The following is a 10,235-nucleotide window of genomic DNA, read 5'->3' as shown; positions in this document are numbered from 1 at the left end:
TTCCGTGGCTTTGTCCGGAGATAATGTCCGGAGATAAGTGACGTCACCAGCGTCCTACACCCGCTCAGGGTGGACAAAGATATATGCCTTCGTGGTGCGCGGCACTTTTCTGATTGGTTGCCGCCTGCCGCGAGCGACCAATCAGAAATGTGCCGTACTGTCAAGAATTGTCAAGAGCTGGTGAGTGCAGCCATTTTTTGTTCTTTCTTACTATTATTTATTAATTGTATTATTCTTACATTTGAATAAATAAAGTATATATGGATTCTAGACTCCCGATTCTTTAGAATCGGGCTGCCATCTAGTATTAGATAAATAAATACTTTCTTAATACCGTATTATATTATTTAGAATGAATACACATGAATTTCACTCACTGAAAACTAAAAATCCAGGATATTTTCAGAACTATTTTATTAAAAAACAAAGAGCAGGGTACAATCTTCTGCATGTCCAACATCTAGGATAATTCAATTAAACACATATCCATACTAAATGCTGAATCTTTAAAAAATTGTCTGAGTTCCTTATTGCTATTTCCCTTTGCAAAGCATTACGGTACTTTAAAAAGAACTAAAACTAAACATTTGCTAGTTTGTAATTACTACTTTTTTCTAGTTTCTGGGGAATCCAAAAAAATGTGGTTGCTCCAAAAAGTTCTCATAGGACTTCAATAGATTTAAAACGCAAAACTACTTTGACAGTATACAAAAATAAAAAAGCACAGTCTAGGTGCATTTGAAAAAATAATGCCAGTGATCCAGCTAAATGGTGTTTAGTCTTGTCTAGTTCGAAAAAATTTTTTTTGTGGTATACTCAATAAGCTGATTAATGGTTTATTGTTCCACCGGGATTACTACATGACCAGTGCAAAGTGGAAGAAATAGGCCACATTCACACAAATATATTTTAATAAGTTGTTTATTATAAAAGTTCTTCTGCCAAAATAGTCTATAATTATTTTGTTAGCATTTTGCACTGAGCTTTTAATACATGTGCCATATTTTGTCCCATTACTTAAAGCTGAATATTCTCCATAGGCTTTACTGACCTTTATGAGAAGAATATAGGCCCTGATTCATCAGTTTGGCGTATCTTTCAGCTAATGTTCGCCACCACAAGAAATCTTCTGCAGTTGAGCGGAGTACATTTCTGTTGTAATCTTAATGGTGTAAATTGTGAGAATTTTATCACACACACTCCGTCATGCCCACTCCTAGCTAAGCTCAGCCAACTTTTCAAAAAATTGATGGAGCTGGCCAAAATTTTACATTTAAAATGATTTTACAACAGAATTCTGGCAATAACAGTTTGATGAATCTGCCCCCTAGAGCTATAAATTCTAGAAACAGACCAGTATAGTCTATGGGCTTGGCTTGCCTGGAATTGTAGCTCATGCAACCCTTTTTATAATGTGACACTGCTTTGTTGGATTTTACATGTAAATGGCCTAAAAGGGAACTCAACATACAGAATGTATCAGCATGTTACACCTCTTTAAGTCGGCTTCACATATCCAACATTCGTGATCCAGGTACGGACCATATATGAGGCGGTTTGGGGCCACAAAACCGCTAATATACAATTTGCATTTGGACTTTCCTAATACATTTGTATTTGTCAGAGCAGATATGGAGTGGAAACTGATAGTAAACTCTCCAAATCCTCTTCATCTCAAAACAGATTTTGCTCCAAAAATTCAGCAAGAAGACTGTGTGTGTACATAGCCTTTCAAAGGTTTTGAGATTTTCTGGAGGTACACATACCTAGAACATAGAGGAACACATTATGGGAATGTTTAGAATTGTTTCAGATGAGCTCTTTCCATGTTCCTGTACTACAGCAGATGAAAAATGGGGCAATAACTGGTTTTGAAAGTTTTGAGAAATCTGTTGAACAAGACTGACATTTTTCTTATGACAAAACTACTTGTAAGACATTATTATGGTATATTAGAATCTATGCAAAGCATGGAATGATAACTTAACAGTTAAAAAAAATCTATTTGCAGAATACGTTGTGTATAAGACTATATAAAAGAATGTGGCATCATTCGCATTACACTCAGACGTGTGTCACATTTTTCAGGTATCAGAAGTAAACAGTTATAGTGGTACCCTGGATATTGGCTAGAACACATTATGGTTTCCACATATCATAATTACAATGATTTGATATAGACATTACACTTACACTAATGATTAAACAGACAGTGGCTCTCCAGACAGTAACTTTTCATGACAATGTATGTCACAAGTTGTAGTGGTATCAGGAAACCATACACAGTTCCTGTCTTTTAGTGAAAAATATATAATTGTAGCAAAATATTAATATAAAAACTTAAACGCCATTTGGCAACATTCATGTTTTAAAGTCTCCATGTGATGATAATTAACAATTTATGACATGCAGTGGATTCCTGGAGTGTGGGACACACATTGGTCCTCCCTTGTGTGCAAACGCTACATGTCATGTACTCTGTGCAATAGATTGTTTGAGCAAATATTTATTAAAGGGGTTGTTCTCTTTCAAATATAATTTGACCCTCGCTGCTGAACTCAATTTCTCGGGGTCCGCCGCTGCTCCCGATGTCTGACATTGGCTGTGGTGCAGATGTCACATTGACTGTCAGCAGCCAATGGATAAGCTCAGCACCTCTCAGGGGGCATTCCACTGAACTCGGTGATTGGCCGTCCATGTCACATCAGCGCCACGGCTGATGCCAAACAATGGGAGCAGCCACAGAGACAAGTGGACCTGGGAAAATGAGTACAATGTATTTTTGTTTTTTAAACAAATGTAGCAAGGGATGAAATATATTTGCAAACAAAAAACTTTTTAAATGTGCCGTATTCCATTTCTATCATTTAGGTCACGTTCAGTATTTGGTCATTTTTTACCTCTGTATCTGTAAGCCAAAACCAGGAGGGGAACAATCAGAGGAAACGTATAATAGGAACACGTCACCACTTCTGTATTTATCACCCACTCCTGGTTTTGGCTTATAGATACTGAGGTAAAGTACTGACCAAATACTGAACGTGTGCACGTGGCCTTAAATGAGTTTCCATCTCTAACAAATACACATTTTAATTACCCTAGATCTCCTCAAGTGTTCATCTGGGATTCCAGAAACATACAAGTATGGTCTATAGACTGGTCTGGAATTGTAGCTCGTACTTATACAATCAATTTTCTAATTCTGGGCTCCTTTTAATGGATTTACATGCAAACGACCAAAAAGGCAACTCAACATACGGAATATATCATGATGTTAAACTATTCTTAGGTCAGCTTACACATACAATATTTATGGTCCCTGTATGGACCATATATGAGGCTCTCGAGTTCGGGTTAGGAGACACACAGCTAGTCTATACTCGAATCATGTATGTTGGCCTTTGTAATTTACACAAAGAGGCCACTATTAAACAATCATTTTAGAAGGGTCATACAGCTTTTTGTGGTTCTACATATGTGTATGTTATGCTAGGAAATAAGAACTACTTCAGAAGTGCAAGTAACAAGGAGGAATGTGTTCTCTTGCGAGACATATATTAAAGCTATTATACTTTTGCCATAGTATTTAAAATAAAAATATAAATAGGTTTCCAGACATTGTCTAGGTGTTAAAATTGTGCTAAAGAGTAAGATAATGCTTTTGTGTTATTGAAAGACATCTGTAAAGTTTAGATTTAAAAAGGAAGTCGTATATAACAGCTTATATAGTCAATAAAAATTGTATTCTACTGCTTTGAAGGAAAAGGGGCTGCACCAAATGGATCTAAATCTAATGCTTGTGGAGGAGGCTGCTGGCTTTGTTGTTGTGGTAAATTTTGTAACACTAGTTCAGTGAAAGGCACGGCACCAAAGTCATCCATTTTGGCATTATCTCCACTGAGGTAGGCTCCATGCAATGAACTCTGCCTTGGCCTGCCAGCTGCTGCTGGGTGATGATCTCCACGGTTGTCTCCAAGCCCATGATGTTGAGGTTGCCTCATATCTTGAGGATGGAAGGGTTTGGCACCAAAAGGGTCCACCATGCTTTCATCTGTTTGTAAAATATTGTTGCGATCTTTAACATCATTTAGCGAAATGCTAATGTTTTCCTTTGAGTCGGATATAGTAAGAAATTCATTGCTGCTCTGTGAGTCGCGTCTTCCTCCTTTTTTGTGACGGCGGACTTTTTCTGGAGTGCGGTAATTGGGCTTGGCTGTCTTTTTTGTGCTTGATGGAGTGCCGTGGTGACGCTTTCCATTGCCATTGGCTGATTCCTGTTTTGTGCGTCTCTGACGAGATGAAATTTTTTGCAAATTGCGTTGTAGCTTTACTTTTTGCTGGGACTCATTTCCAGCTATCTCTTCAAATGGCACCAAACCAAATATGTCTTCTCTACTGGAAGTCTTTTCTTCCTGCATGGTAAGAGGCTGAAAGGGTGAGCAACCAAAGACATCCACATTACCTGTAGGAAAAGGAGGTGCGATCTGACAATCTGGCATGTCTAATTTTCGATTAAAAGGTGCTTGAGAAAATACATCAAATTCATCCCTCCCTTTTTCATACATTATATTTGGTCGACCTTCCTTCATGCTTTGTTCTTCTGGAACTTTTTGTGTATTAAGACAAAAAAATGGTATAGCCCCAAATACATCCAGCTGTGGATTAGATGACTGCTTCACATTGTCCATCCTAAGTGCCTTAGTGGTATTTTCTCTAGGTTCACTCTCGTTGGAACATGCAGGTTTATTTAGCTTCAAATTGGATTTCTTAGTTTTTGTGCGGTCATAATCTGAATCTGAACTGTGCTTTTCCTCATCCTCTTCATCTGAATCCATTAAAAGAGGCCTTTGTCCAATAATCTCTGGCTCTGTGTCATTGTCTTCATGAAAGATGCCTTTGTCTCCACGTAAAGTTTCTTCATCCTCTGGATCATCATCCTCACTGCTCTTAGGGGAAGGTGGGTCTGACTCAAAGTCGCTTTCAGAGTCTATGCCCTCTCTTGATGCCCGTTGGGAAGACTTTACCTGGACATTTTGCTGTTGTTTTTGCTCTTTTAGAGACATGTTTTGTTTTTCATTTTTGGTTGATACTTTGGAATCTTCCAAACCTATTAATGTGTCTGGTATTTTTCCAAGTGAACCTATAATGAAATGAAAACAATTTAGAAACTATGGCCAGTAACACAAAGAATAAGTATATTAGTACTTCTTACGTATAATCTTCCAAGTAGACTTTAAACAAAAAGAATGGCTTTATTTATTTCATGTGTTTTACAGTAGGTAAAAGGATTTTTTTGAGTGTGAATGATTTGTAGCAACTAATAACCTTTGCCCCCATCTTCTTAGGCATATTGTAGACAACACTTACTCTTGTTACAGTGGCATGTAAAAGTTTGGGCACCCCTGATCAAAATTACTGTTATTGTGAACAGTTAAGCAAGTTGAAGATAAAATGATCTCTAAAAGGGCTAAAGTTGGAAATTACACATTTCCTTTGTGAGGTGATACAAATTTCCAAGCTTTATAAAAACCCAGCCTCCTCCAACCTTGTGTTGAAAAAACAGCAGCCATGGGTTCTTCTAAGCAGCTGCCTAGCACTCTGAAAAAAATGGTGGAGACTCACAAAACAGGAGGATACATAAGAGCATGGCAAAGTGTTTCCAAGTTGCCCTTTCATGGGTTTGAAATGCAATTAAGAAATGGCAATTAACAGGAACAGTGGAGGTCAAGATAGAGTCTGGAAGCAAAATTTCAGTGAGAGATGCTCGTAGGACTGCTATAGAGGCAAATCAGAACCCCAGCTTGATTGCAAAACACCTTCAGAAAGATTTAGCAAACTCTGAAGTTGTGATACATTGTTCTATAAAATTTAGCATCAGAAGTACGCAAAAGAACATCTTAACAAGCCTGATGCATTTTGGAAACAAGCCCTGTGGACCAAAGTGGTTAAAATAGAACTTTATTCAGTCGCCATGACAGCACTAACGAGAGAGGGGATCCGCCCTTCAGGGACAGGAAACCTATAGAGATAAAAGGGCGGCACCTCTCTCCCACATCAGTTGGTTTCCTGTCCCTGACAGGGGACCCTACAGACTTGCCTTATGAAGAAGGTGAAGACTGAAGACAATACCCAGGCTCAGCAGGCCGGTTCTGGAAGCAGGGGTTCCCCTTCCACGGTCGGGTCCGGTGCGCTGGAGGTGCCACACCACAGAAGGCTGTGGGGGTAGGCAACAGCAGATAGAAGCAGCCTTCAGGGGGAGTGCTGACTTTGGAGTGTCCCATCGCCACAGGAACAGGTATGTATCCTGTGGGAGGCCCTGTCTCCAAAGTTCCGCGGCAGAGCTGGCGGCGGTGGGGGCACGGGTGGCGGCGTGATCGGCATAGCAGGAGCCTGGAGAGTGTCGGTGCCATGTGTGCGCTCTAGAGCGATGGCAGCGCGTGCACGATACGGCCGCGACGGTGATGATGGCGGTGTCCTATGGTGATGACGTGCGGCGCATGTGCGGTAGGGCTGTGGCGGTGATGATGGTGGCGTCCTGTGGTGATGATGCACGGCGCACGCGCGGTAGGGCCACGGCGGTGATAATGGCGGTGTCATGTGATTGGGACCGGCGAGGGCTAATAAAGCACGGCACAGGCGCGGTTGAACCATGGCAAGGGATATGGCGGCGCCCTGCAGCACACAGCGGAGGTATGCGGGGCTGGGCGGTTTCGGAGGCAGGTGAGGCCATTAAAGGCATATGGCACAGCTGTGAAGGTTCCAATATGCGGGTGGACTTCTGGGGGAGGGGCCTCCCATATGCAATGTACCAGGCATTTTACCTGGATTAAACTGCTGACCCCATCCGGGGGAGGTACCTAGAGGGGCCGGCTATTTAAGGTTTTTTTATGGGCTACCACATGCTACCTATCCATTTTTACAATGGAGTCTCAGGAACAGGAACCGTTGCAGTCTGAGCAACAGTGTCAATCCCTGGATCCCAAACAGTGAGTACCCAGCGGCGATCTAGTGGCAGTAGTCATCCTGGAGGTGATAGAGCCAGAAAATCCTCAGGCCGTAAGGATGTTACGACGGTTGAGAGGGTCCCCCCGCAATCTACGGTACCACTTAGTCTCAGTAGGGGTAAGTGATCGCTGAGAATGTTCACTTAGTGATGTATATCTCCCCTTATATTCCCTTTCTCCATATCTATCAGGGATAAAAGCGATCCTCTAAATCTAAACACAAAGAATGTGCAGAATGTGGAATTCCTCTTCCGGATGACTACATAAGAAAAGTATGTGGACCGTGTATTCAATGGTTAATAGCAGAGGAGACGTCAGATTTCGCTACCAGCCTAAGGCAAATGGTTAGGCAAGAGATCAGGGGTTCAGCAAAATCCCTATCTCAGAGTAGAGGGTCTAGAGAATTAGAACCTAGATCCCCAAGTTCGTTGGAGGACAGTGACTCAGGAGAACTGAAGTCAGAGTGTTCTCATACATCATCATCTTCCTCAGAGACTGAGTACGGTCATTCATGTTTTTCCTTTGACCGTATAGACCGCCTCGTCAAGGCAGTAAATAACACTATAGGAATTGAAGAAACTCCGTCAGAGAAATCTATGCAGGATGTCATGTTTAAAGGATTAGACCGTAAATCCCGCAGATGCTTTCCGGTAGTAGATAAAGTAAGCTCCCTCATTACACGAGAGTGGAAAAAAACGGAAAGGAAAGGTTCTCTTCCTCCATCATTTAAGAGAAAGTATCCGTTTGAGGAGACAGCATCTGCGACATGGGATAAAGCCCCAAAACTTGATGCAGCCGTGGCTAAGGCTTCCAAGAAATCCTCACTGCCGTCTGAGGATCTGGGAACTTTAATGGACCCGCTAGACAGGAGAGCAGATGTGTTTCTTAAGGGAGCTTGGGAAACATCAGCAGGGGCTCTCAGACCGTCAATTGCAGTCACCTGTACAGCACGCTCTATGATGGTGTGGCTGGACAGCCTAGAGGATCAGCTTAAAAATAAGACCCCGAGAAACAAAATCTTATCCTCCCTCCCTATGATTCAGGGGGCTGCAGCTTATCTTGCTGATGCATCAGCAGATTCGGTAAAATTGGCAGCCAGATCGGCAGCACTCTCTAATTCGGCCCGTAGAGCCATCTGGCTGAAATGTTGGCAGGGGGACATGCAGGCCAGATCAAAGTGTGAAGGGGCGCACCTATTCGGTCCAGTTTTGGATGAATTATTAGAGAAAGCGGGAGATAGTAAAAAACGATTCCCCTACCTGGGAAGACCCACCTACAGACGGGGCACTAACAGAAGATGGTTTGACCGCACGAGATCAAATAGGGAAAAGTCCAGATATGACGCAAATAGGAAGAAAGGTAGAGGCTACATGTTTAACTCCTTTCGGGACAACAGAAAGCCACAATGACTGCCGGACCGGGTGGGAGGCAGGATTCTGGCCTTCTATCCGGCTTGGCTTAATATTTCCAGCAGCTCATGGATTCTGAACATAATTAAATCAGGACTAAAGTTTGATTTCAGAACATTCCTAATGATATATTTCTGGTAACACCTGTACGTTCTTTATCTGCAGAACAACTGGCGTTAGAGTCTGAGGTTCAGGAACTTCAGCAAAAGGGCGTGTTGGTTGAGGTTCCTAAAGCACAGAGGGGTAAGGGATTTTATTCCCCCCTCTTCTTGATTAAAAAGCCAGACAAATCTTTTCGCACCATCATCAACCTTAAGGGCCTGAACAAATTCTTATGGGTACAATCATTTAAAATGGAGTCTGTCAAAACAGCAATAAAGCTATTGTTTCACAAGTGTTTTATGGTCGTCTTAGATCTTAAAGACGCCTATTATCATGTCCCTATACACGCAGACCACCAGCGGTATTTAAGGGTAGCAGACTTACTAAATGGGATGGTTAAACACTTCCAATACAGGGCACTCCCCTTTGGTGTTGCAGTTGCTCCTTGGGTGTTCACAAAGATAATGGTGGAGGTCATGGCACATCTTCATGAACAGGATATTCTAGTGGTTCCATATCTAGATGATCTGTTAATAATAGGGAATTCAGAATCACACTGCTCGGCCCAACTAGGGAAAGTAATTACAGCCTTACAAAGATTGGGTTGGATTATTAATTTAAAAAAATCACGGTTACAACCTCTAGAGGTTCAAGAATTCCTGGGTCTCATATTAGACACTAGGGTGCAGGAATGCCGTCTACCGGATACAAAAGTAGAAAAAATTCAATGGCAAATACTCAAGGTTGTTAATAATCCATTGGTAACATTAAGAGGAGCGATGTCACTGTTAGGCTCACTCACATCGTGTATCCCGGTGGTACTTTGGGCCCAATACCACACCAGAGTCCTACAGTGGGAGGTATTGTGTAATACTCGTCTGTTAGACAGCCTCCTGGATAGTACCTTTTCCTTGTCTGATCTCTCTATTCAGTTCTTACGTTGGTGGTTACACACGCCAAACCTGCATAAAGGTGTTCCCTGGATAAACCATATATCCCGAGTGGTGACCACAGATGCTAGCCCCGGGGGAAGGGGAGCACATATGGGTGATTTGTGGGTCCAGGGTATTTGGTCACATTCCGAACAAAAGTTGTCCTCTAACCTTAAAGAGTTATTGGCAGTAGAAAGAGCTCTGAGTCATTTCCTTATGTCCTTACAGGGCCATCACTTCAGGCTATTTTCAGGTAACTGTAGCTTATATTAACCATCAAGGGGGAACCCGATCCAGATCTTTAATGGAAGTGGCGGGTCGTATCCTACAGATAGCCGAAACTCCTCTACTGCCACTCACATCGCTTCATATAAAGGAAAAACACAACATCATGGCCGATTACCTCAGTCGCAGAAAACTCGGACAAGGAGATTGGGTTCTGAATCAGACCATCTTCGACCAGATCACACTTCTTTGGGGGTATCCAGATATAGACCTCTTCGCCAGCAAAGAGAACAAAAAGTGTCACCGCTTTTGCTCCCTAAACCCCAGAGACAATCCGTACGCGGTGGACGCCCTCCTAATTTCATGGCACTTCAATATGGCCTATGCCTTTCCCCCATTGAACTTGATCCTGATTGTTCTGAGGAAGATTCGGGAGGACAGAGCTCGGGTAATCCTGATAGCGCCGTTCTGGCCCAGGAGGCCGTGGTTTCCATGGCTGAGGAAAATGACCATTTCTCAGCGTTGGATTCTCCCAGAACTCCCAGACCTCCTCTCACAGGGTC

General features: G+C 42.3%; 1 protein-coding gene across 4 annotated transcripts in view; it reads right to left on the bottom strand.

The window, feature by feature from the left end:
- Positions 1–405: 405 nt before the first annotated feature.
- Positions 406–10,235, bottom strand: part of BMP2K (BMP2 inducible kinase) — a 335,672-nt gene continuing 325,842 nt past the window's right edge. For all 4 annotated transcript variants that reach the window (XM_077274475.1, XM_077274485.1, XM_077274495.1 and 1 more), the window contains one exon: positions 406–5,140. In XM_077274475.1, the coding sequence (XP_077130590.1) occupies positions 3,747–5,140 (1,394 nt within the window). In that variant the 3' untranslated portion in view covers positions 406–3,746. The remainder of the gene's footprint in view (positions 5,141–10,235) is intronic.

Source organism: Ranitomeya variabilis, chromosome 1, assembly GCF_051348905.1.
Source record: "Ranitomeya variabilis isolate aRanVar5 chromosome 1, aRanVar5.hap1, whole genome shotgun sequence".
Taxonomy (NCBI): domain Eukaryota; kingdom Metazoa; phylum Chordata; class Amphibia; order Anura; family Dendrobatidae; genus Ranitomeya; species Ranitomeya variabilis.
Note: the sequence above shows the minus strand (reverse complement) of the source record. Positions and strands in the feature narration are given on the sequence as shown.